At 36.8% G+C, this 27041-nt stretch overlaps 1 protein-coding gene across 2 annotated transcripts in view; it reads left to right on the top strand.

Moving 5' to 3' along the window:
* SNX7 (sorting nexin 7) overlaps positions 1–27041 on the top strand; it is a 98136-nt gene that overhangs the window by 22696 nt on the left and 48399 nt on the right. The window contains exons 2-7 of one of the 2 annotated variants that reach the window (XM_021690098.1): positions 3263–3445; positions 9578–9688; positions 10031–10195; positions 12278–12476; positions 17152–17351; positions 20171–20257. In XM_021690098.1, the coding sequence (XP_021545773.1) occupies positions 3263–3445; positions 9578–9688; positions 10031–10195; positions 12278–12476; positions 17152–17351; positions 20171–20257 (945 nt within the window). The remainder of the gene's footprint in view (positions 1–3262; positions 3446–9577; positions 9689–10030; positions 10196–12277; positions 12477–17151; positions 17352–20170; positions 20258–27041) is intronic. The other variant, XM_044914077.1, reaches the window with a different exon arrangement.

Below are 27041 nucleotides of genomic sequence, written 5' to 3' on the forward strand. Positions count from 1 at the left end.
TCTTTTGCTTTCTTGACAGTTTATCATTCATTTATTCCTTCATTCATTCTTTTCCTCTACTTCTTTATCCCTCGCTCTTGCTTTCCCTGCACCCATCTCAATTCCTCTACAAAATCTAACATGGCTGCATAATATTCCATTGTATATATATATACCACATCTTCTTTATCCATTCATCTGTCGATGGACATCTTGGCTCTTTCCACAGTTTGGCTATCGTGGACATTGCAGCCATCAAAAGGAATGAAATCTTGCCATTTGCAACGTCGTGGATGGACCTGGAGGGTATTATGCTGAGCGAATAAGTCAATCAGAGAAAGACAAGTATCATATGACCTCACTGATATGAGGAATTCTTAATCTCAGGAAACAAACTGAGGGTTGCTGGAGTGGTGAGGGGTGGGAGGCATGGGGTGGCTGGGTGATAGACACTGGGGAGTGTATGTGCTATGGTGAGCGCTGTGAATTGTGCAAGACTGTTGAATCACAGATCTGTACCTCTGAAACAAATAATGCAGTATATGGTAAGAAAAAAAAAAAAGAAGAAGAAGAAGATAGCAGGAGGGGAAGAATGAAGGGGGGGAAATCGGAGGGGGAGACGAACCATGAGAGACGATGGACTCTGAGAAACAAACTGAGGGTTCTAGAGGGGAGGGGGGTGGGAGGATGGGTTAGCCTGGTGATGGGTATTAAAGAGGGCACGTTCTGCATGGTGCACTGGGTGTTATACGTGAAGAATGACTCATGGAACACTACATCAAAAACTAATGGTGTATGTATGGCGATTAACATAATATAATAAATTTTAAAAAAAGTGAAAAAAAAACTAACATGGCATGCTTCCTCTCATTATGTTTAAACATATCACATATTCTGTCACCTGCCTCTCTCCCTCTTCCTCCTTCTCTTCTCTTCTCTTTTTTCTTTCTTTCTCTTTTTCTTTCTTTCTTTCTTTCTCTTTCTTTCTTTCTTTCTTTCTTTTTCTTTTCCTTCTTCCCTCCCTCCCTCCCTCTCTCTCTTCCTTCCTTCCTTTCCTCTCTTTTTTTTCTTTTCCTCCTTCCTTTGCTTACTCCCCTGTGTCTTTCCTTCTGTCCCTCCTTCCTTCTGTCCCTCCTTCCTTCTTCCCTCTCTTCCTTTATTCTTTCTCCTTCTTCATCTCCTTGCCTCCCTGGTGACTCTGTCTTCCTGACCAGGTCTATATAGGTTGTTCCCTAGTTCTGCTGCAAAGCTGTCAACCTGGAACATTCCTTCACAATCATTTGAAGAATTGCTTCTGGTTCTCTTTTCTGTTGAATCTGCTGTTTTTAGATTCTGTTACTTCTTTTTTTTTTAAGATTTATTTATTTATTTTGAAGGGCAGGGGAGGAGCAGAGGGAAAGGGAGAGAGAGAATCTCAAACATATTCCCTGCTGAGCGCAAAGCCCTATGCTGGGCTTGGTCCCACAACCCTGAGATCATGACCTGAGCCAAAACCAAGAGTCGATGCTCAACTGACTGAGCCACCCAGGTGTCCCCTAGACCCTATTTCTCCTTGCTCTATGCCTTATTTTGGCAAGTTAAAGAAGCTTTCAAAGAATGGGTTCAAGGGAAGTAAGTTTTTGGAATCTTTTCTCTCTGAAACGGCTTTAATCTACGTGTATACTTGAATGACAATTTGCCTGGCTATATAGAGTTCTAGGTAGAAGATATTCTCTCAAAATTTGGAAGATATTTTATTGTCATTTAGTTTCCTGTGTTACCATTGAGAAATATGGAGCCATTCTGATTCCTGAGATTCCTATTGTACTTTACCTGTTTATATTCTCTCTGGAAGCTAACCTCTACTATGAAATGTCATGGTAATGGATGGTTGCAGGAGCACATCCCACCCCACCACTGCCTCATTCATTTTGAGGAGGTGTGAGAGGCCCTATCAACCTGGAAACCCTTCAGTTCAAAGCACATTTTCCTTCTTCATTTTATGGAGTTAGTTTTATTAAGGCACTGCCTGCCTGGATCGTTCAATTTTTAAAAACACCTCCTTCTCGTTTTCCATCTCTTGTTCTTTTAATTCAGCTTAGTTCTTGACTTCTAGCTTTCAAACTTCCTGTTGAGTTATCTTATTATCATATTTCAATTTTCATGAACCTCCTTTTTTATTGTCTTGCTGCTGTTCTCTGAATTTTTTAAGAATATAACTCCTGTTTTTATTCATGAATTAGATATCATTCTTATCTCTGATGACTTCATCTGTTTTTTGTAAGCGTTCTGTTCTCTAACTGCTTCCTGTCTTCTGTTTGTTTGTGAGTCTTTCACATCAGAGGCTTTCTGCATATTTAGATATTTTGTAGTCTCTACATCAGGTAATAAAAAGTGGAGTAGATATTCAGCATGTATGGTAGGGGCTTCACTGCAGGGTGATTATGCAGAGACCTGGTTAATTCATCAGGGACTGCAACTGTTAGTTTTTTCTCAGAATGGTGAGGTGAGAGGAACCCTCTGACCACGGTGTGGAATTTTGCACATTGCTGCCAGCATCCTTGCGGCCAGATGAGGAGAGGGCTGGCTATCTTCCTATCTAGTCTATAGGACTTTCCCTTGCTCTTTCTTCCTCCATTCTGCCTGGCAACCTTGAATTCAGAGACACTCCAGAAAGTAAACTTCCAGTTTTCTGCAAAACTGGGAAAGAAATGTCACCTGATGGCATGGGGTAGGTGAGGGAATCTGAGGTACTAACTCTCTCTCTCTCTCTTTTTTTTTTTGGCTTTATTAGCTCTTCAACCAGTCCTCTGGTTTTAGCTCTACCAGCACTCTGCGTCCACGGGTTTCTGCTGCCTGTAATTCTCAAGTCACTCTGGGATTCTGTCTTATAAACGTGCCTTCTAAGTTTACCATCATCTCCTAGGTTTATTGTTCAGCTTTCTCTGTGCTGCTATTTCACTTACCCCTCAACGATCAGATTTCCAGTTTCCAAAAAGTTGTTACTTTTGTTTGCTTAGTCTCCTTCTCTCTCTCTCTTTTATTACCTTGAGGGTTTATGCCTTTTTATGCCTTTTTGTCTTGTTTTGTTTTAATTTGTTTCTTTGCTGTCATTTTTAAAGTGGGATTTTAAGAGGAAACAGAGATAAAAATACATGTTCAACATACCATATTTAACCATGAGTCCAATCATCCTTTTTGTTCTTGACATATTTCATTAGTCTTCATGGTTTCTAAGAAAAAAAGAGGATTTTACACTATTTCTTCTATAGATGCTAATTTTTGAATGTGTTTAATTCCTTAGGATGCCTCACTGATGGACATGAATTCCTTCAGCCCTATGATGCCAACATCCCCTCTGTCAATGATAAATCAAGTCAAGTTTGAAGATGAGCCAGATTTGAAAGATCTCTTCATTACAGTTGATGAACCTGAAAGCCATGTTACTACAATTGAAACTTTCATTACTTACAGGATTATTACTAAGGTAAATTTTTAATAAATACTTTCTTGAATACAGTTGCTCTCTGAACTTTTGGAAGTGCTTTTTGTTCACTATGACTTTCAACAGTAGATAATCTTAGCTGAATTGACTTATTTTTTTTCAACCATTTTGGGTAAGACATTGCATCTGATCTATCCTTCCCTTGTTCTGTATGAAATCAGTGAAATTCAGATTACAACAGTCACTCATCTTTTAGCACTTACGCGTCTTGAAAGAGGAACATTTAGTTTCTAGTTTCAAAAATTATGAAGAAATATCTTAGGAAAAGAAGAGCTTCAGTTTTCTAATAAAGAAAACTATTTAAAAACTTGATATAATACAAATATATACATATATGTATAATATATATAATGTTGTAGCATATCTTCTGAAGATTACAAAATATAATTTCATTTGTTTTCCAAATAAGAGCAAGTGGCTGCTTTATAAGATACTGTTAGTTCTCCAATAATTCAAAGGCAGAGTAAATCTAGAACCAAATCTTCTTAATCCTAGGAGAAGACTCTGTAAAAAAGACAGTTTACTTCTGACAGAATAAAACAACCAAATAGTATAACTGGGTTTTTTTTTTAAATCCTTATGTAATAGCAGCCTTTAAGAATTATATTCATAAGTTGTAACATTTTCTTTTCTTTTTTTTTAAGATTTTATTTGAGAGAGAGAGAGCCCGAGTGGGGAGAAGGGGCAGAGGGAGAGGGAGAAGCAGTCTCCCCACTGAGCAGGGAGCCTGCGCGGGGCTTGATCCCAGGACCCTGGGATCATGACCTGAGCTGAAAGCAGATGCTTAACCATCTGAGCCACCCAGGTGCCCCTATAATATTTTCTTTATGAAGCCCCACCGTAATCTCTTTTGTAGTACATCTCTTTTGTAGCTGAAAAGGGTTTGGACCATCTTCCTGTAATCACTTCTTCCAGTGCAAATTCCACCTTGCTGCTAGTTATATTTCATAAAAATATATTTATCTCTTCACTCAGATTCTTAAAATCCTTCCTTGGTTCCTCATTTCCTATAGAACAAAGTACAAATTCCTTTGAATGACATACAAAGAACTTCTCAGTCTGATGCCAGCTTACCATATAAGACTCATCTCCTACCTCCCCATTTTTAATACTCCTGCTCTCCACCCAACTAGAACTATTTTTGTTATCTGAATACTCTAGGATATTTCTTTTTTTTTTATAAGATTTTATTTATTTATTTGAGAGAGAGGGAGAGAGAACCAGAGAGAGAGAGAGCAGGAGTGGAGGGGAGGGGCAGAGGCAGAAGCAGGCTCTCCACTGAGCAGAGAGCCCTATGTGGGGCTCGATCCCAGGACCCTGAGACCATGACCTGAGCCAAAGGCGGACGCTTAACCGACTAAGCCACCCAGGTGCCCCTCTAGGGTATTTCTTACTGTCATTACTTGGCATTTACTTCTCCTTGTTTGCTATGTCCTTCCTCTTCTAGAGGAAGAATAAACTACTGTTTATTTTTCAGCAACTCAAAACGATGCCTGCTCCCCCGTCTCCCCGGCACCTGCAGGCTCAAGTCCTCTTTCTTTCTTCTGTTTTCTCATGTTGTCCTAATTGGATTCTTAAAGAATGTAAAACACTGGAGTCAATATAGCAAAGAAATTAAAGGTCTATATTTAATCCTTCTAAGCCTCAGGGTTTTTTTTTTTTTTAAATCTATAAAACAGAAATGATAATCGAATCTGGTTCTGTAGAGTTGCTGTAAGAATTGATTTAGGATTGGTAATCAATGCAAAACACTTAGCAAAATGCCTGTCACATAATACATGTTCAGTACTCACCTATCTGTATGTGTTTATTTGTATTTATTCCTAACAAGTCTGTGAGCTTCTTAAGGAAAGTAATTGTATCTTAAGTTATCCATATTTCCAAACACAATCCTTAGGATATAGTAAGTAAGCAATTTAACTTTTCGGTGAATGGATGAGTGAAGAAATTTATGGTATCATACTTATATCAGGATGCTGTAGAGCAAGACAGCATGGAATTGAATCTTGATGACTCCCCTTTCTTGCTATGTGTCTTGGGCAGTTTAATTAACCTCTCTATGCTTAGTTTCCTCAGTTATAAATAAGATAACAGTACTAACCTTGTAGGGTCTTTGTGAATATTTAATGTGTTTATACAGACATACTGCTAAGAATAGAACCAAATTTCTCCTGGTATTACTATTTTAATTATAAGCACCCGTTGTTATCTTCCTTCCTAGCAAAGAATTCGTGTAACTGACTAATTTTCCCATCATTATTAGTTTCTCTTAGAAAGACACTTTTTTATAAGCCACACTGTGAATTTTACTCTAATCACTGACATATAATTCTGATGAGTTATTCAAATTTACATCGTACTTTAAATGTACTGTTCTCATTGTAGTATTAGTAGTGACAGTATTACAGTGTGTTTAACTAACATTTATTGTGTGATTATTTTGTGCCAGGCAATGTTCTAACCACTTTATACATATTAACTTATTTAAAGCTTAACAATGGGGGCGCCTGGGTGGCTCAGATGGTTAAGCGTCTGCCTTCGGCTCAGGTCATGATGCCAACATCCTGGGATCGAGCCCCGCATCGGGCTCCCTGCTCAGCGGGGAGCCTGCTTCTCCCTCTCCCTCTGCCTCTCTCCCTGCTCATGCTCTCTCTCTCTCTCTCTCTCTGTATCCCTGTGTCTCAAATGAATAAATAAAACCTTTAAAAAAAAACAATGATCCGGGGCGCCTGGGTGGCTCAGTTGGTTAAGCGACTGCCTTCGGCTCAGGTCATGATCCTGGAGTCCCGGGATCGAGTCCCGCATCGGGCTCCCTGCTCGGCAGGGAGCCTGCTTCTCCCTCTGACCCTCCCCCCTCTCATGTGCTCTCTGTCTCTCTCATTCTCTCTGTCTCAGATAAATAAATAAAATCTTTAAAAAAAAAAAAAAAAAAAAAAAAAACAATGATCCTAGGACCTAAATGTTATGAGTTATCCCCATTTTGTGCATGAGGACCCTGAAACTCAGTTGCCAAAGGTCACACAACATAATGATTACCTGAGCTGGGATTTAAATCCAGACCATTTATGTTCACACTGTATGTGTTTTCTGTGCATCTCTACATGGTTATGGCCAACTATCTTTCATTTCATTTTTATGAAATAGGCTATTATACAATAAATCCCTTTGTTCTACTTCTGATTATTTTTACTGTATCCTAGTATTTAGACTAAACCTATATATGCTAAAATATGCCTTGCAGATACAAATATATAAATATTTAGTAGATGGACATTATGTTATCAAATAGTCTTTTCTTTGTTATTCACTTATTATCATTTATTCACTTTCTCATATATTCAATGAAGTTTTGTTGAGTGACAGTTATGTCCTGGGTACTGTGCTTGTATTTTGAGACAACACCAGCAATCAAGACAGACATACCCTCTGCCTTCATGGAGCTTTCAATCTAGGGGGGTGATGGATATTAAACAATTACATGCTTAATTATTTAATTATTTAAAAATTACAGATACTATGATTTTATGAGTACAGGCACCCCATCTAGTTTGGAGGTTCAGAGGTGGCTTCCCTGAGAAAGTTTTAGTTTTATGAAAGTTTATATTAATGACATTAAGATTATAAGGGTAAATGCACATATACATGCGCACATATGTACACTGACAATATCTACTTAGGAATACTTAAGAATGACCTGGCTGTAAATAATGATGAGTGTCAGGAAGCCCATGTTCCTGGCATCTCTTCTCCTTGTGGAAAATTACCCTTTACTTTCCAGGTTAGACTATCTGAAGTGACTGCTCTAAAGTATTTTCTCTTTTGGAGCTCAAGAGATGTGCCTTCCTTTACTACATACAGAAACAAGAGTGAGGAGGTTTAACAAGGGTCTTCTCTCTCACATCCTCATCATGAAGACAGACTCCTAAATGTCTACCAGTATGGAGTAGGTGTTAAAATATATTCCTGATTCTAAGATTCATTTTCCCTCAAAAACAGTTTTCTAAATCCTCTGAGCCTAGAGTAACTGCCCTTGACCAAAGGTCAGTGTTTGTTGAATGAGTGCATTTTGGGGTATAGATCACATGAGTCTATTCATCCTAAACTTCAAGTACCCAAGCTTTTAAAGTCAGGCGTGAGAAATTAAACACCATTTACCATATAGCTTCCATAGAAAACTGTATCCTGTATTAGAAGCATTATTTGTACGTCAAATTAACTTTTTGGAACACATGTTCTTTCTAAGTTGGAGATCTGTCATCAAACTGTGTTATTCCTATAGTTTGGAAGTTTCTATCTATCTTCTAATGACCGAAATTGGCCACTTTAGATGAGACAACGATTCTGTCCCTGCTGTTGGGAAATTAACCATGATCGGAGCCCGGCTGATAATACTTGTTTTCCTTGCCATATCTTAGTCTTATAACTCCTTGGGAATGGAATGAATTCTTAAAGTAGCACAAAAGAACACACTGTCTTTGAGACTTGTACTTATCTTCTGTTTTCTTCCTCTGCTATTGCAGCATGTTAGAAAACTCTTCTAAGTCAATGGCTGAGTGTGGGGACAGAATCAACCAGTTATTTGACTTGATTTTACATCTTCCTCTTGCCAGAATTTATATCAGATTGTTCTATGTTGACTCAAAGTGTTGAAAATTCTTGAGGACATATAAAGCTCTTAACTGCCCAATTTTTTAGTATTTTAGTGTTGGTTATGCCAATTTATATTTTTGAATTGGTAGTGAACCTATACATATATGTGCCACGTACAAGAAGGTGTTCAATAAGTATTTTTTAATGAGTGACTATAAACCATGTTTTATGTGTATGTATGTATGCATATGTGTGTATTTGCATATATATGTACATATACCAACTCGTATATATGTTGTTAAACTGTGTTTCTACTAGATTTAGTTTTCCTATTTTTACCATTTCCATAACTTGTACCCATAGTTAAGATTTCATAGTGTTTTGTGAACATTTAGTTCCTTAGACTTCTGCATCTCATTTGCCTCCACTTTTCCCACTAAAAAGGAAATGTTTTGATAAAATATATTGTATGATATTCTAAACATTCATTTTAAAAGAACAAACCTTGGAAAGTATAGCTTTTGCGAACCTTATTTCATCACAATTAAGATGGCATCTATGACTTGAACCACTTAATTTTACGATTGCATTCATCTTTGTGGGTGATTGATATTTCTGGTGAGTGCGAAATATGCATGCAGTGTGTTATTCCATCATTATTCCTCCAGGAAAATTTCAACCTTAATGTTAATGTGTATAATTTTTAATATGCAAAAATTTTAGTTAATGCAATATTGGTGTGAGTGTGTATTAGATAATCTTTTTTTATTTGGTTTGGGATCCATGCAGTGGAAGTGAGGTTGATATTGTACCCATGTTCTTCTTGTCATATGTGTTGGCATAGATTTTTGGTTTGTTGAGAACAGATATTTTAATTTATTTGCTTAATTTTTAGGAGTTTAGGCATATAACTCAAAATCCCTTGAGAAATGACAGGAAGATTTTCTTTTCACATCAAATCTTCATTAATAACATTTTTTAAACAGTGGTAAAATCACTCTGTAAAATGTTAGAATTTTCATATACTAAAAGCAAATTTTACCAAAGCAATTCATTTGAGCAAATTCCAGGAAAACATTTTTTTCTCAGTTATGTTCAGGTTATTTTCCAAATTACAAAAATAGAACTTTCCTCAAATTCTGAATTCTAATCATCTTGAGAAAAATATATTTGAAACCTAAATTCAGAACACACTTTCTTGTTAGCAAGAAAGTCACGCCAAATATAATCGTAGTTAAAATCTTGTGGAAGGCAGATGGCTGCTCTAAGACAGATTTTTCAGTTTGGATTTTAAATTTGAGCATGATGTTTGCTTTCTTTCTGGAAATACTGAAAAGTTTGCTTTGTTTCATCTGCTACATGAATTGATGACTGCAAAAAAAGTACAGGCTGACAAACACTGAATAATTAGAATTTGTTAATTTTTCTTAGAGACCCATTTATTTCAGAATGTCTAAAATAACATTAGGCAAATGTCTTCAGTCTCATATTGCGTGTGCTGTTATTTTCTCCTTCTTTCTTCAGACATCTCGTGGGGAATTTGACTCCAGTGAATTTGAAGTTAGGAGACGTTATCAAGATTTCCTTTGGTTGAAAGGAAAACTTGAAGAAGCACACCCCACTCTGATTATTCCAGTAAGTCTACATTTTTTTTTCCATAGGGTGGCTACCATTTTGTCTTGTGAATCATTAGAATGCTGAAAACTTAATGTCAGACCTTTAAATTTAGTGTAACTCATTGATCTTAGAAACATTTGCTCTTAAACATTCAATCTATGTACAGATTTGTTTTTCTAAACTATTCTAAATATGTTAAGATTTTGCAGGTTTTGGTTCTGGCATTGTGAATCTTGAAAAATTATTTTTATAAGAAATCATCACGTGTTTGAACAGTCTTCCAGAAAGGAAGAGTACAGAATTTCTTGTAATCCCATGCCACATAATGCTCAGATACGTTTTAAAATTTTTTTGCCTCAGCCATTGCCTGAGAAGTTTATCGTGAAAGGAATGGTGGAACGCTTTAATGATGACTTCATTGAGACACGCAGGAAGGCACTGCAGAAATTCCTGAACCGAATTGCTGATCATCCAACTTTAACATTTAATGAAGACTTCAAAGTGTTTCTTACTGCACAAGCTTGGGTAAAGAATTTTGATTTATACTCATATAATCCTTTAGTGTCTTTATGTATAGTAGGTTGTACGCTTCCTCTTGTTTATCTTTAAATCAGGCAGCAGCGTCCTTGATTTAAGATGGATTATCAGACCTTCGAGAGATATCCTTCAGATTTAACCCTGTGTCAAATCTACATGTAAACATCACAGACATCTTTTATCTTCCTCACATACACATATTATATTTCTCTTGGTAGCTGATTTTTTTATAATGTCAGGGTATTCCTTGCATATATAGCTAATACTGAACATATACAAATATATTTCTTTTATAATGGGTTAGGACTTTTCAAGTTAGGATAAAAGTCTTTATTAAATGGATAGATGGTTGGATGGATAGCCAGATAGTACAGTTTTCTTAATTTTCTTTCAATTACCTAATGAAGGGAAGGGGGTGTATCTATTTCTAATCAAGAAACTTTATGTGTTCGTCTTCTTTTCTCTTGTCACCTATGAGAATATAACTCACCAAGAAAAAGAATGGATAGGGAAGATGGTCAATATGAAATGATTACTGACCAATATTGAGTTTTATATCTCTCAGTTGTTGCCAAAGTGACAGAGGCTTGAAAGTGTTTCATCTCAGTCTTGACAGATAGTACTACTTTTTGGAAGCCCTTTGAGACTTCTGTGAAATGAGTTTGTGGCCTGACTCCAGAGCCTTAGACGCTGCTAGAAACATTCTCTGTAGTCAACATTCACAATAATAGCTTGCCAGTTGTGACTTGTGCTGTCTCTGATAATGTTAACTATATCAAGAGATGCTGTAGCACTCCCGGAGAGATGTGTTACCTGGTCAAGGGGTGGCATCTGTGGTTATATGCTCATAAAATCATACTGACTTAGAAGCAAACAAGTTTACCTTCTATGTGTTCTTCTGTGTAAGACCTTCAGGAAAGAAAATCTGGAAAATGTGTTATTTAATATTTGGGTAAATAATACATAATAATATTTTTATCTGTGGACTTGGTAGTCAACAGTATTATTTATAGATTTTTTTTTTCGTGGTGGGTAACCTTTTATTTGATCAACTTTTATTTGATCCCAAACCTACGTTTACAAGTGGTATAACCATCACCAGGATCCCTTGATCTTCTTCTTGGTGTTGTTTTTCAATATGCTGTACTTCTAAAGGGTTACTTTTGTGTGGTGTATCCTTTTCTTGCATTTCTTCTTTTTGCAAGTCTGTAGCCCTCCCTCCCAGATTAACTATGAAACAGCCTGCTACATACATTCTTAAAAATCTTTCTCTACAGCCAGCCAGCAAGTAGAAGTAGTGTCACAGTTTACCCAACTTCAGTTGACTGAAGAGCTCTCTATGGTCAGGGAGTATCTATTTACAAACTACTGTAGAAACAGTATGAAGACAAAGCTAGTTAGTGCTGAGCAGTGAAGCCTCTGGAGTCAGACTGATCCTTGTTCAGCACTTAATTGCTCTTGGACTTAGAGCAAGCTCCCTAACCTTCCTGTGCTTGTATTTTCTTCTGTAAAATGAGGATAATAATAGAACCTACCTCATAGTGTTATTGTGAGTTATAGATGAAAAAAATGTGAGTGTAGTGCCTGGAACATACTAAGCTCTCAATACATGTTAGCTATTGTTATAACTGAAGAATTAATGAAATTTTCCTTTTTTTTTTTTTTTTTTTTCAGGGAGTAGTTTAGACCCTAAGAAATCTTCTCTCAATCATTTTCCCATTAGATTCCTGTTATAAAATATAGATTGCATTTCATATTATCCTCTTATCTTTTCCAACATCTTAAGCACGATCCCCTTTGTTAAACCTCGTTCTTTTAAAGATCCATGATGAGAGGAAGCAGGTATACATGTTTCACACGAGTACTTTGAAAAGGAATATTATCAAGAAGGCAGACTTAGAGGAAGAACTGTGCCCCATTAAAACTCAGCTGCTTCAAACTACATGAAAAAAAAGTATATGAAACATTTTTATTCTCTCTCCTTCCGGTCAGATTTCCTTTTGTTGGGAATATTGGAATATTTGCTTCAGCACAAATATTTCATTTGTCTGTCTGTTTGTCTGTTTCTAGGAACTGTCTTCTCACAAGAAGCAAGGGCCTGGATTGCTCAGCAGGATGGGGCAGACAGTCAGAGCTGTCACGTTATCAATGAGAGGAGTGAAAAGCCGCCCGGAGGAGTTCATGGAAATGAATAACTTTATTGAAATATTTAGCCAGAAAATAAATTTGATAGATAAAATATCTCAGAGAATTTACAAGGAAGAAAGGGGTATGTAGAATCACTGGAATGTGATCACAAAGTTGTTCAGTTTCTGACAGATCTTCACATTTGCTGGTGTAGTAAAGCCACGTGAAGTTAACATTTCTTCCTGGTTCTCTCTTAAGACTTCCGTCTCTCTGCTTACAGCCCGCATCTGTTCTTGCATGCCGTTTACTTTCTCCATTAGAGCGTTGCTTTAAATTCCTGGTCTGATCTTTTCAAGGTCCCTGCCCTGTCCGATTCTGATGCTTGCTTGTCTCTTTAAATTATCTTTTTTATTTGCCTTTTATTATGCCTTGTGGTTTTTTTTTTCCTTAATAGCCAGACGTGCTGCTGGGTAAAAGGAACTGCTGTAAACAGGCCTTTAGTAATGCTCTAAGTAAGGCATGGGGGAGGAGAAAGCTTCTACAGTTTTAAATATAGAAGAGTTCTGTAGTTCTAAATATAGAAGAAATTGTTATACCTGAAAGGTTCTATAGTTTTGCCATCAGGTCTCAGTCTTTTAGTGAGAGCCTGTGCTTCTGGACTGTGAACTTCACGAGTTTCTTAGTTTTCCCCTCCCTGCTTCCTGCTTCGTGGGGACAGAATGGCCAGAGTGGGCTGGAGTTGAGTATCTTCCTTTCTCTGGTTAACTAGTGTACCCTGAGGGCAGGCCTTTGTTGAGAAGAACAGATGCTCTGGCTATTTCAAAATGGTTCATTTTCCCCTGCAAGAAGCAGGAGTGGTTTTTATTCAGTATTTACTGTGGGAACCTTGTTGAACTCCTCCGGGTAAATCCCACAATATTGTGGGGGTCCCCCATGACTGGGTCCTCCTGAAGGTTTTAACTCTTAAAGTTGTCCACCCTGAGCCCCCAGCAGTCCCTCAGTCACAGTTGCAGTCTCCCTACCCCAGCAGTGGGTGGCTGGAGGTGGTTCCGCTCTTTAGTGTATGCCCAGGAACCCACAATTCCTTGTATTCACCTGTCTTTCCAACCTTGAGGGCAATGGTTTGTCCTGTGTCCTCTCCTATCTTCCAGAGTCAAGAAAAGGTGTTCATTTTTCAGTCTCTTCAGCATTTTACTTGTTAAGACTGAGGAGTGATGTCTAAGCTCCTTACATGAGGAATCACATAACATTAAGTTAGAATTTCACCTTCAAGTGTGGCTTATGCCCAGACCTACTGAGAACATCTTTGATTTCTATACGATTTTGAAGGTAGTCATGGCCAGTCCCCATTTGCGTTAATCAATCACTAGCTATTCTTGTTCCCATTTTTAAAGTAATAGTGGCAAAGTAAGCCCTGAGCTTCAGATTTTGAATGTAGTTGTATGAAGTTGGTCTCAAATGTACAACATGGATCATAGCTTAAAATCAAAAAGGTGATGTTTAAGAAAATCAGGTTTCCACATTTCCTACTGGTATTTTTGGAACAAGTACTCTCTATTGGGCCTGTCCCAGCATGGCAGAGAAATTTATATATTGGAAATTAGGTCCCTCTTTCTATTTTCTGTCACCATTTCCTTTTTCAATTTTCTTATTTTTTTCAGTTTATAAGTTAGACTTTATTCCATGATGATTTTTTTTCCAATTCCATGATGACTTTTTGCTAATTTTCTAATTGCATTTAACTACATTAAAAATAGGTGGCTAAGTCAATTTATATTACTTCCTAATATAAATTGGTTTGAGAGTCTCTATATTGATGGCTTATTATTATTTTTTGTTGTTGTTATTTTCTGGGTTCCCCCATTAAGCAGTAAATTCCATCAGAACCAAAAAGGGAAAAGATTTATTTTATTTCTAGTATCTAGATAGTACTTAACACATAGTAGGTGCTCAACTAAAACCTGTTCAATGATTGAAAAAATAAATGAATTAATATATCATTTGGTGGTAGGAAAATTTGCTTTATCAAGAATCAATTGGTTATCAAAAGAAATATAGAAAAAATTGTTATAGCTGAATGTACGTTTCCCTTTACCTTTTTTTTCCAATGCACTGATACTTGATGATGTCATTGTGGTAACTGAATATAGTTTAATAATTTCTTTTAAGACTTATTGGTCTGCCCTTGTTATTTACCATTTGTCTTTTTTTTTTTTTTAATCTCAAGAGGCTAATTGTTTTGAGTGGGTTCTGTGATTCCAGTTCTGTTAAGTATATTCTTGATGCATAGTTAAGTGGGATAGCGATTCAGAGAAGCCGCTGGAAACTCTTGAGATGTAGGAGTTTTGTAGAATATCAATGTGATGCTTCACATTTGCTGGTGCAAGGGAATAGTTTTAAAATCTTTGGTATACTCTAAAGTTGGTGAAATGCTCAGAAGGAAAGCTGGATTTTATGGTAGATTATAAATTTGAGTTCTAATTTTCAGGAGTGATTGCCACTGGCCCAAACTTGAGGGATTTCTTAGTCTTTCCAATGTGAAGCCCACTTGTCAGATTCTATTCAAAATGTTGGAATGTTTTCATTTGTAGCCTTGGGAGCCTAAGCTATATAGGACGTTTCATTCATATTCAAATCATGAAAATTTGGTGATCATAACTAGTGGTTTCTCTTTTTAAAAATTTCTTATTCAAGTTTTGGGGCGCCTGGGTGGCTCAGTTGGTTAAGTGTCTGCCTTTGGCTCAGGGTCCTGGGATAGAGCCTGGTCAGACTCCCTGCTCAGCAGGGAGTCTGCTTCTCCCTCTCCCTTTGCCCCTCCTCTGCTCGTGCTCTCTCTCTCTCTCAAATAAATAAATAAAATCTTAAAAGTTGTTTTATTCAAGTTTTTTCTTTGATCTTGTTTTCTTTTGTGTTCCCCAGTTTATTTGCCATATTTGTATTGACCACATGCTGTGATGCTTCTCTGTACTGGAGGCTAAAGGAGGAATAAAATGGTACCTGTCCTTGAGCTCAGAGTCTAGTTGGAGAAACAGATATATTAATAGACATTACAGTGCAACTCATTAAGTGTTTGCATATAAATGTGATCTGAGTGCTGTGTAAGCACAGTGTAGAATTTTAGGAAAGCTCTCTATATAAACATAAATATTGCAGGGTTTAATGATACACACTGATGTATACAAAAATTGAGAAAAAGAGATAAAGGAAAACATTTTTCTTTGCTAGAAATATTAATTTAATATGGCCATTACTTAAAACAAAGGATAGGCCTAGATCAGGAGGTGCAATTGGAAAGGCTCTAGTGGTCATGAAACCTAATACTTTTATTCAGTGACAACTAATATTTCCGTTATTTTTAAATTTTTAAAAATATTTTTCAGCTTGCTTGATCATATGAACTTTTGATATTTTAATAGTTTAGAGTAATATGACATATTTCAACTAACCCTAATGAGTAGTAAGATGATAAAATATAGAGAATTTCATTGTATTTAATGGATATTAGACAAAAAATTGCTCACTGCTTATACATTCTCTACCATAAAAAGCTATTATTTATCAAAGATGATAGTACAAAAGAAAAAATGTAAAAATATTCAGATTTTAAAATGAAATCCAAATTTTTGAATTAATGGCGTATCAAGCACTGAATAATCTTTTGTTGTTCATTTGTTCTCTCACTAATATGAGAATATTTATTGAACAGAGTATGTAGCAGGCTGTGAGATAAAAGAAAATAATGAGACTCAGCCCCTGTTTTAAGGAACATAGGGCCTAGGAGCATATGATTTATGCAAGCAATTATAATAGAATGGGATAATACAAGCATAAAATTATGATAGGCATTAATAGAAATATAAAATTATGATCAGCTCATTGAGGAGAAAGCATCTACAAATCTTTTGGAACAGAATCAGAAGGAATTTATTTGTGCTAGGATTTAAAGGATTAGAAGTAGCTTGTCAGATGGTAGGAATGGCAAAGGGCAAGGCAAAGGGATATATGTAATGTTTAAATGAGGAGAAATCATGAGATATTCATGAATGAGTAATTATTTTGGCCTGAATTAAAATATCTTTGGGAGAGAATCTCAAGGGTTGGACCTGGAGAGGCAATGTAGGGACTGATCATAAAGGACTTTCTAATTCAGTTAAGAAGCTTCAATGTTTTATACTGTGACAAAAATTAAAAGAGGGAGAATAGTTAGAAGTCCCTTGCGGTAGTGTAGTTATAGATGCTGATGAGCTGATGACAGTGGAAGCAAGAATAGATAGATGGATGGATGGATGGATGGATGGATGGATGGATGGATGGATTGATGGGTGGATGGATGGATATTAAGAAATATTGGAATTGGTGATTGAGTAACACTGTGCAGGTATGTGTATAGGATGATACCTGGATTTTTTGCTTAGATCACTGGAAACAATTACTGTTAAGCAGGATATGTATTCAGGAGAAGGGGAGAAAGAAGACAAGTTTGTTTAGGTAATGTTGCCTCTGAGACACTGAGGTATAGTTTATTTGGTAGGCAGATGTCCATGATAGATGACGGTGATCGTATAATTTATATTCTAAGCCAGGATACTTTTGAGAGTGAAAAAGGTGGCTGTTGCTGATCACTCTTGGACAGTAGTCATTCAAGAACTGGCCTGAGTGGATTGGAATGACCGCTCAATTTGATGAAAGAGAATATCCATCTTTTTATGTGCATTTGGGAGAATATATGCACAATGAAAAAAATAACTTTCTTACTGTCTTTAGTATAGGGGCTTTTGAAGCTTCTATAAATTGAAGGACTTAATTTTTGTTTTTAGAATATTCTGATGAAATGAAAGAATACGGCCCGATTCATGTTTTGTGGTCAGCCTCAGAAGAAGATCTGGTTGATAGTCTAAAAGGGGTTGCCAGATGCCTTGACCAATGCTGTCAGGCCACTGAGAAACGGATGTCTGGACTCTCAGAGGCCCTGCTTCCTGCTGTACATGAGTATGTGCTTTACAGTGAAATGGTAATGGTAAGAATGCCTTGTTACACTTTCGCCTTAGTCCCCAGCCTGATTATAAGCTTTACAAAGGTGGTTTCTATTTCTCTTGTTTCACCACTGTCCTCCTGTCTGAGCATAATGCTTTGCATATAAAGATACTCCATAAATATTTGTTCACTATGTGAGTGAACTGATGAGTAGCAGAATATGTTAATAAAAGGCAGAATACTCAATAGCAACAAGGACATGTAAGATTACACGTAGATCTGAAACATCCTCAGTCAAGATTTACATAGAGGATATGATTAGTTTTTCCAAGCTTTTAAAAGTTTACTTTAAAAATTTTTAGTGCTTTAGAAATTTCTTTTCATGAAAGAGTTGCTTACCCCCTTCTAGGTACCTTTGATTTAGCAATTCATTTATCATTATGTACAAAGTACTTGAGTGGATCTTGGTGTTTGTTCTGTTTTCTGGGTGCTTCTAAAAAGAAATCCTTTAAGTTAAAATGTTTCTCTCACTGGTTGCAAAGACTTCTCTTCCTCTTATATCAAAGTTTTGCATTTAACCTCCTCAATTCAAGTTAAGGTTTCCAGATATTTGGGATTTAGCAATGCTATCTGCAGAGCTAATGTTTTTCGTCCTGTGTTATCCTCTGCGCACAGTACCTTGGCACAAACTGGTACCCTCAGGGTTCTGGTGTTTTGGCGTGGCCGTGGGGGCAGGAGTCTGCTTACGTTCAGATATAGTCCATTTCTTCTGCCATTTCTAATCGGAGCCATGTTTTCATGTACTCTTGGTTTGGAGGGAATTTTTTTTTTTTTTTTTAATTTTGCTTCTGTCTTGGTAAGAAAAACTCTCTTAGCCTTTCAGCATGAGATCTGCCCCTTTTGTGCTTATCACATTTAGGTTTTTCTTTCAGAGCCATTAAATATTTTGTAGATATTTCAGGTTGCTGCTGTTACTTGCTTTTATTGAGGTCTTCTTTAAACAGACCCTTCTGGCTTCCCAAAAACCTCTGAGGTTTCACTGTGGAGGAGTCTCCTTGTCTCCATCAATCTCCTTGGCTACATTTCATTGTTTTGCTTCATTATTGATATCCTCCTTGTGTGGCTTTTCAAAGAGTTCTGATTTGTATAATTAAAAATAGTATATTTTCCCTTAATTAGATGTTTTTCTCTTTATTATGTCAAGATGAAAATTATGTAATTTAAATCATATATCATTATAAGTGTGGAAAAATTAATAATAGTAACCAGAAAGAACTATTTTGTAGGTTCTCATTTGATTATATTATTTTGTAGATTCCCAGGGCATAATCAGAGCATTTATATTGCAGTTCTGGTCTGTTTTGTATTGGAAGGTTTTCTTCAGTGTGAGCTAAAATAATGAAGTGTATGCCTTGACAAAATGATTAAATTTGTGTAATTTTACTATTCGTCTTCTGAAGCAAACTCTTAAACTATTTCTACCTGTGTGAAGCACAGTACTTCATATTTATGGAAACAGACCTTAAATGAGACTAAATTGTAGTACGTGTCATTTGGGTTAGAGAAAGGAAGGGGTTCCTGATAGTAATGGCAATGAAACATTGAAATAAATGTAAAATATCTGTGATAATTAGCTGAATTTTCTATTGATTTCTTTGAAAATACAAGAAAGGTTTATCTCTTTTGAGTGTTTTAAGAGTGATTCCACCAGGCACAAAACTAGACTGAGTAATTTTCAGGATGCTTTTTATCCTTAATGCCCCTCTCAGTTCCCAAATACTATAGCCATCTTATCTGGCCTCCATTTAACTGTATTATAGGTAGGTTCTTAACCTTCCTCTGAAAACCCCTAAATGACCTGTGCCTCATTAAGGCTCTTCTCTTGTATGTCCTGCATTTCTACTCTTTCTGGTTGAATTGTTCACTTACCTGGAGCTTGTTTTCATTTTTCTTCCTTAACCTGTTTAGGCCACTTGTGTTCATTATCACAATTTTATTACTTAAACTAATATTGTGAAAACCAGTGAAAATGAGTACAGATAAAATGAGTCCTTGGGTCCATAAATTAGCCCAAGGAGCGTGTCTTGGAAGAAAAGTGAGTCACTCAGGGGAAAGACATTGTAAAAGACTGGCAAACATTATAAAAGGTGAAGGTGAATTCTCCACTCAAATTCCCTCACAAGGGTGTTTTAAAGACACCAAAACATGAAATCATGATTATGCAAGAAAACAAGATGGAACTCCTCACAGTCAGAGAAGAGGCTGTGATTTCTCATCAAAAGCTTGGCTAATTGATTAATATTGATATATTTTAAGCTAAGAGAGAGTCTCGGAATGTGAGTGCACACTTCAGTTTTCTGATTCCCCACTATAATTAACTCTTTGATTAACCATGCCTTTGGAATTGGATAAGTGGGCTACCAATTATTACAGACATTTTAGGTGAGTGGCCCATGTGACGTCCCAACTGCAACCACTTTACACTATCGCATGTCTTTTCAGTGCTCTCACAGATTTCTTTTTGTTGTTTGATTATTTGTTTTGCTTTTTTGCTCTTTGTGAAGAACTGTGTATGTCTAGGGTGTTCCATCAAGAGTTGTACATAAAATACCTAACCCAGTAAGATGTATATTGCGAAAATGAATAAAAGATTTGGGGGGGGGGGAAGTCTCTTAAATGCTTGCTTTCAGTTTAGCTTTTAGAGATTAAAAAAATTTTTTTTTCTTTAAGTCATTGTAATCCCAAATAACTGATGACTTGGGGGAAGAGATGCTATTTATATTCTAAAGTGTATATTTTTTGTCATGCAAATATTATTAAACCTAAGTGCAACCTATTCCATCCTTGTGTTTTGATATGAAGGGTGTTATGAAAAGGAGAGACCAAATACAAGCAGAACTGGATTCCAAAGTGGAAGCTTTGACGTATAAAAAGGCAGATACTGATCTGGTAAGTTTTTAAGTTTCTTGATCTTAATCATATAGAATTCATTGTCTTAAATTTTTATTAGCAGTGTAGAACTCCATTGCATGCTTGTTTTTAAGGATTCAGCAAATGATACTAAACTTTCTTCTAAAAACCGATTATACATTGAGTACCCATTGAGTCTGCAAGCTAAACAATGATGCTTTTCTGCTTTTCCATCTTATATTTTGTCTCTTATTATGAGTAAAGTTTGAAGTTAATTTTTTTTTAAATTAGAGTGTTAGTAGAAGGTATGGAAAGTACCTAACATTGTTCCAGAAGGTTAGTAGATAAATCCATTTTTTGCTCATTATATAAGGTTTTTATACAAAATAAGTCAATGTTCCTGTACAGTTTTCCCTAGTTCTTGTCAAAACCTTTAGAGAGGAAGTGTCTTTGCTTTCAAGTTTCATCCTTTCCTTGCAGTAGATTTTTATGGAAAATTTCAAACATAAAAAGTGATATAATAAATTCGTATACCCATCACTGGGCTTCATTCATTTCCTACATTTTGTCTGCCTTTCTTCATCTGTCTCTTTCCTCACCTTTTTTCTGAAGTGTTCTCATGCTGATTCCAGACACTATTATATCACCCACAATATTTTAGTATTTATATTTTATTGTCTTTGCATATCTTCAGAGTACTACTTTCACCTTGGAATTATTATTCTCATTTTAAAATTGAGAAAGAGGCTTTCAAGGTGGAGTAACTCTCCTAAGTTCATATAGTTCTTGAAGCAGAAGTAGGCTCAGAGGTGGTGTTATCACTTGCCTTCCTCAGACTGCTGCCTCCCAGAGAACAAGTATAAAAGTGGGAAAAATTGAGTGTTACTTTGGTTAACTTCTGTTGAATTCTCTATGATCCTTTTTAACGTAAGGATTTTGTTTAGTATTGAGTACAATATTGAGTATGCTTATGGCAGTTGCGTGGGGAGTTCTTGAACCCCTCCATTAATCCTAGTATCGTAGCCCCCATCCCATCCTGGCTTGGGGTCAGCCTCCCTCTTCTCTGCTTTAATTTTCTCCCTGACTTTAATCATTTTCTAACAAGAGATATGATTTTGTACTTACTGGTTTTCTTTGTACTTACTATCTTTCTCTCTCTCCCTGTCTATAATCTAAGCACCTGAAAGGCAGGAATTTTTTATTTGATTCCCGAAGTGTTCTCAGCCCCTAAAACAGTGCCAGAGATATTGTGTAGCTGCTCAATAAAAATTTAGTGAATAAATGAATGAATGAAAATTACAGTGATTGCTCTGATTCACAAAAATATGCTGAAGGCTTAAAGCAAGAAGTCTCTACAAATTCAGACTTTGTGTAGAACATCGAGCCTTCACCAGGAAGTGACTATGAATTATCTTCATCTTCCTTGAACTATTTTTGTTGTTCAAACTCAAAGTTCTTTCTCCTGGATGGAAGGTGAATGGGCAGTGGTGGACTGCAGTGGACAGAGTAGGAGAATGGCATCTGAGAAAGAAAATAATGGGAAATGTAAAGCCAATGGAACTAATGCTCAGTGGGGAAAATCATGTTTGCCATTACCTCAAGATGAGGAGAAAAAAAGAGGAAACCCAAGGTTAACCTTTTCTTCACAATAGGGAATGTGTGTGTGTGTGTGTGTGTGTGTAAATTTAAAGAGTCACTTGGAAAGAACAAAAAAGAGTGGGCACATGTACAGAAATTATAATTATATCTTTTGAACTGTGGATTCTTTTTATTTGTTAGGTAATTTTTAAAGATACTGAAAAATTAGCAATTAGATAAAATTTGCCCTTCACTAAATACTAGATAAAGTACAGTATTTTAAAGTTTCAGGAGAATAGTTACATGGCTTAAAAACCAAGCATCTGTTCAGAATGGTTTATATTCATATTTTAAATTGAAAGGAAGAGTAATTGAGATTGTTCCAACCACAAAAATACAGGAAAAAATAGCTTGGGCCCAAATACGGCTAGGCTTTCCCAACTCAACTAAAAAAACACATTTTTTTTTCATTTGACTTGCAAATATTTTGTCTTTTGCTCTATAAAAATTTCCTTGATATCTCATTATAACCTAATGATCCATCTGTATTTATGATTTCATTTTATGTGTATGTGTCATATCCACTATAAAGTATTTTTTACCTAGTTATCTGCTATGTTGTAGGATTGGAGAAATTTGAAACTTTAATTATCTGCATTATACTCTGTAAGATATTTTAAATTAAGATTTGAAACAGACATATTTAACAGACGTTGCAAATGTTTTTTTTGTTTTTTTTTTTTTTGTTACCCATCAAAACAGATCCTTCCTAAAACGTATAGGGACTAATTTAATGATTTATGAATGGTACCATTTACGTTTTCAAGCAGTTTATTTGTTTACAGACCTCACTTCCAAATGCCTATGTGTTATGACGGTATCTTTGGGAGAAACTGTCCAGGGTGACTCTCAGAATGAACCTGCCATGATTGGTCACAGAACAACCAGAGGGAAGTTGCTTAGAAATATGCAGGATAGGGTCACCATGGAAACGCGCCCTTGTGAGGTCCTTCTAAGGAGCCATCCTTTGCAGTCACCATGGCGACCCTGGCAGAGAACTGAATATAGCAATCTAGCCTGGTTGTTTACCATGGCAACTCAAGCAGGGCCACTTTGGAGACAACCCTGGGGCCATTTCTATGGAGACCTGCCGGGGCTGCCTTTAGAGGCCCCATCAAAGTCACCTTTGGGTGGGATGCTATATGCAAATCCAGCAAAGCAACTCATAATGAAAAGGTCCGTGAAATGAAGCTTTACCAAGAAGGGCAATAACTAGGAGAGTTATAATTATTGGGTAGAAATGAGCAGAGTTGTAACATTCCAGAGGTCCTTTTAGACATATCAGGTGACGGTTATGTGGGCTTCGTGGCACACAGAAACAAGGTTCTGGACTTTTACCTTGCCTGTAATTTTGTAAATGCTGTAAATTGACAATAATGGTATTATTGTTAGTTTTTCTCATCACACAAATATGCCTACAAAAATTATGTGTTTGCCTGCAAACTAAAAACTGTGCTTTAGAGTGAATTCTTTGATTTATTATCTGGGTAGTTATAAAGTGGCAGCTTCTTAGAGCTTGTGGTTTGTAGTTCTTATCTCACAACAATAAAATACATTGTTTTAAAATGACCTAAACTCAGTAAAGACTTTCAGAATACCCATTTAAAGTCAGCTCAGCTGTTTTTTCAGTTTTGACATTTAGGCTTTGGAATTAGGTAGATGTAGGATCCAATCCTAGCTCATCTGCTTATTAAGTCTATGACCTAGGACATGTTTCCTAACTTCTTTTAGCCTTGTTTTTTTTTTTTTTTTAAGATTTATTTATTTATTTGAGAGAGTGAGAATGAGAGAGAGAGAGAGAGAGCACATGAGAGGGGGGAGGGTTAGAGGGAGAAGCAGGCTCCTCACTGAGCAGGGAGCCCAATGCGGGACTCGATCCAGGGACTCGATCATGACCTGAGCCGAAGGCAGTCGCTTAACCAACTGAGCCACTCAGGCGCCCTCTTTTAGCCTTGTTTTGTCATGTATAATTTGGGGGAAGTTATTAGTACCTTTCTAATAGATTTGTTTAAGGGTTAAATAGTACAGTGTAAGTCAATTATTTGAATCCTAGTAAGCACTCAGTGGTTGTTAGCTGCTGTTATTTTGATGACTTTATAGAAGTAATATTTGAGATGGCTTCTGTAAAATGACTTCAGAATTTTTCCTTGAAGATCAGGGAGCATATTGCATGTACAGTCAGTATTATGAAAAGTAGCAAAAGCTCAAGAAGCATGCTAAACTGAGAAAACTAGGTTGATGTATAGGGAGCACGTATAGGGGAGATAAGGAGATGTGGCTATAAAGATAGGCCACAGTCAGTTAGGGAGCCTTGTTGTCTGTCAGGATGAGGAATATGGACTTGATCCTTTGGGCAGCATGGATCCAGTGGGAGCCTGAATTGAAGAGGTAGTTGAGGAGTTAGAGAGGGGAGTAAATTTGAGAGAATTGTAGGTGGAAGATAGAATCCATAGCAGTTAAAGAATGAAGGGAAGCCAATGTTTCAAGTTGTTAGTGACCCTTACCATCTCTAGCTTGCAAGGAGGGCAGATAATGAATGGCTCTATAGACTGAACTATATCATATAAAATGGAGATAAAAATGAGAGATATGCAACTTTATGTCATGATAAGATGACCTTTAAGGTAGAGGTATTCAGTGAAACCTGTCGACAAATGTTGTTGAGGACCTACTGTAAGAGAGACACTATTGCAGGCAGTGGGGAGATAGCAGTCAAGAAAAGCAGGCCCTCATTCTAGTGGATGGAGACAATAGTAAACAATTAATTAATTAAAATTTAAGTTGATTGTCCTATAAGGATAAGTGTGGAGAAGAGGGAGTGTTTGGGAGCAGTGAAATTTAAAATTGGGGGTCAGGGAAGGTCTTACCAAGAAGGTGATTAAGTAAAACCTGAAAGGGGGGAAGTCTGGAGCTCCATGAATATCTCGAAGAAGAGCATTTCAGTTAGAGTCAGTAAGTACAAAAGGGTAAATATGCCTGCACGGTTCAGAAAAAGCATGCAGACTAATGTTGCTGGAATGGAATGAGCAAGTGAAAGAGTTATAGGAAATGAGGTCAGAGGGGTCAGGTCATGAGATCTGGTCTCAGTGAAATAGGAAGAGAACAGTTGAACTGAGGAGTAACACCATCAGACGTAAGTCATGAAACAATTACTGTTCTTGGGAAAGACAAGAGATGGTGTGTATGTGGTGTGTGCATGGGATAGGAGAACACCAGTGCTGGAGACTGATTACCTCTTACAATCCCACTGGACCAGGGTGGAAGTGGTGTGAAGTGGTCAGATTCCAAATATATATTGTGAAGGTAGAGCTGTTTGCTATTTGGACATCTGTAGATTGTGAGTGGGCAAGGATGACACCAAGGTTCTTGGACTGAGCAACTGGAAGGTAAGAGTTGGCATGAATTGAAATGGGGAAGACTTCAGAAGGGACAGGATTAATGGGGAAGATGAAGAAATCAGATTTAGACATTTAAAGTTGATGTACCTATCAGATATCCAAGTGGAGATTTTGAGTAAAGAGTTACATATAAAAATCCATATAAAAATCCAGAGGTCAGGTCAGGGATCCAGCTGGGAGATACATATTTGGGAGTTGTTAGTAGATAGTATATAAAGCCATGAGCTTTGCTGAGGATGAGAAAAAAGAGGTCCCAGGACTTAATGACATATTCCAATATTAAAAACCAGAGAAGGATTAGCTGGTGAGGAGAAGGAAAGGAAATTTATATGCTTTGGCTGGTGGTAAATGATGGAACCAACACAATGAACTCAACAAATTTATTTAGGGTCATTCATCCTTTTAACCACTTCTCCATTTATGGGGAATTTATAAAAGCAGCTTGATACAGAATAATTAAGATAAGTATAGGTAATAGAGATAATAGTGTAACAATAACTGAGATTATGAGGAAAATTCAGGTATTTTGAAGAAACTTATCGTTTTTGCAGTTTAGTTATTAAGTTTTCAGAGTCAGAGCTTCTGTTTGAAAATGCTTATTCACTTCGCTGCTTAACTGCAAGATAAATAAGGTTCATCTGTGGTGCTAAATAATGCTGCATATCCATTTTATTTTTGTTTTTATTTTTGAATGGATGATTTATAGTTTTCCACTCAAAGCAGCATTCAGATATAAATGAATATGAATACATTTGACATTTAGCAATATGTGCATAGAATCTGAGAGTTGGATCTAGATATAATGCCATAGCTGTTTAGCAGTATATTTATGTGAGCAAAAAAAAAATGCATTTTCATAAGATCATTATGATCTGGATTTGCATATAGCCACATTCAGTAGATGCAAACAGATACCAAATTTATTCAAGCTGGTCTTTGCTCTGTATGACTTGCTATTTTTGAACCAGTATTTTACTCTTGTCCTCAAATAGTGGCTATTAATCTTCAAATGTTCTTGATAGTGTACCAAACACTGCACAAAGCAAGATTGGCTTTCCTCTAAGCTTCTAGGAAATGATAGTATTGACATAATTTTTTTTGTGTGGTGGGGGGGCAGAGGTCGCCTCTACCTTTTCTCGGATATTTATTGTCCTACCTCTCTCCCTTGACCTTTTACAAATTTATTCCTTTCTGTGTGCCTCATTTCTTAGTATCTGTTTTCCTCTCTTGGCTTCTTTGTCTATTTGCATCTGTGCGCCTCACATACACACAAGTACACACAGATACATATATGACACTCATCCAGTGGAAGGAAAAGGGACTTTTTTCTTGTATATTTCCTTTTATCCATTTACTCTAGAAGGCATCCAGCAGACTTTTCCTCATTTCTCACTAGCCAGAGTTGTGAAAAGTCCGTGATTGAGTCAATTACTTGGAGTGGGAATGTGGCCATCAGAATTGACTTAGATTACCCAACTGTATGCCCCCTGATGCAAATACCAGAAAAAAAACCAGGGCTCTTTCAGGTAGTAAGAAGGGGAGTGGAGAATGGATTCTGGGTAAAAAACTAATAGACACGTGCCGCAAGTACACAGTGTAGCACGTATTGGAGTAGTATACCACAGCTGGGTGGGAGTTTGGGACAGGAGGGTGGGGGAGGCTGTAATCAAAACGGCCCTCAGCAGCTTCTCCTCCCAGAACAAAGTCCCTGCCAGTGCCTAGAATTCCTGTCCCTCTATACCTTCGGCAGCAGGCCTCTCATTCAGGGCATCGTTGGTTTGAGTGGT

Source organism: Neomonachus schauinslandi, chromosome 4 (assembly GCF_002201575.2).
Source record: "Neomonachus schauinslandi chromosome 4, ASM220157v2, whole genome shotgun sequence".
In the NCBI taxonomy this organism is placed as follows: domain Eukaryota; kingdom Metazoa; phylum Chordata; class Mammalia; order Carnivora; family Phocidae; genus Neomonachus; species Neomonachus schauinslandi.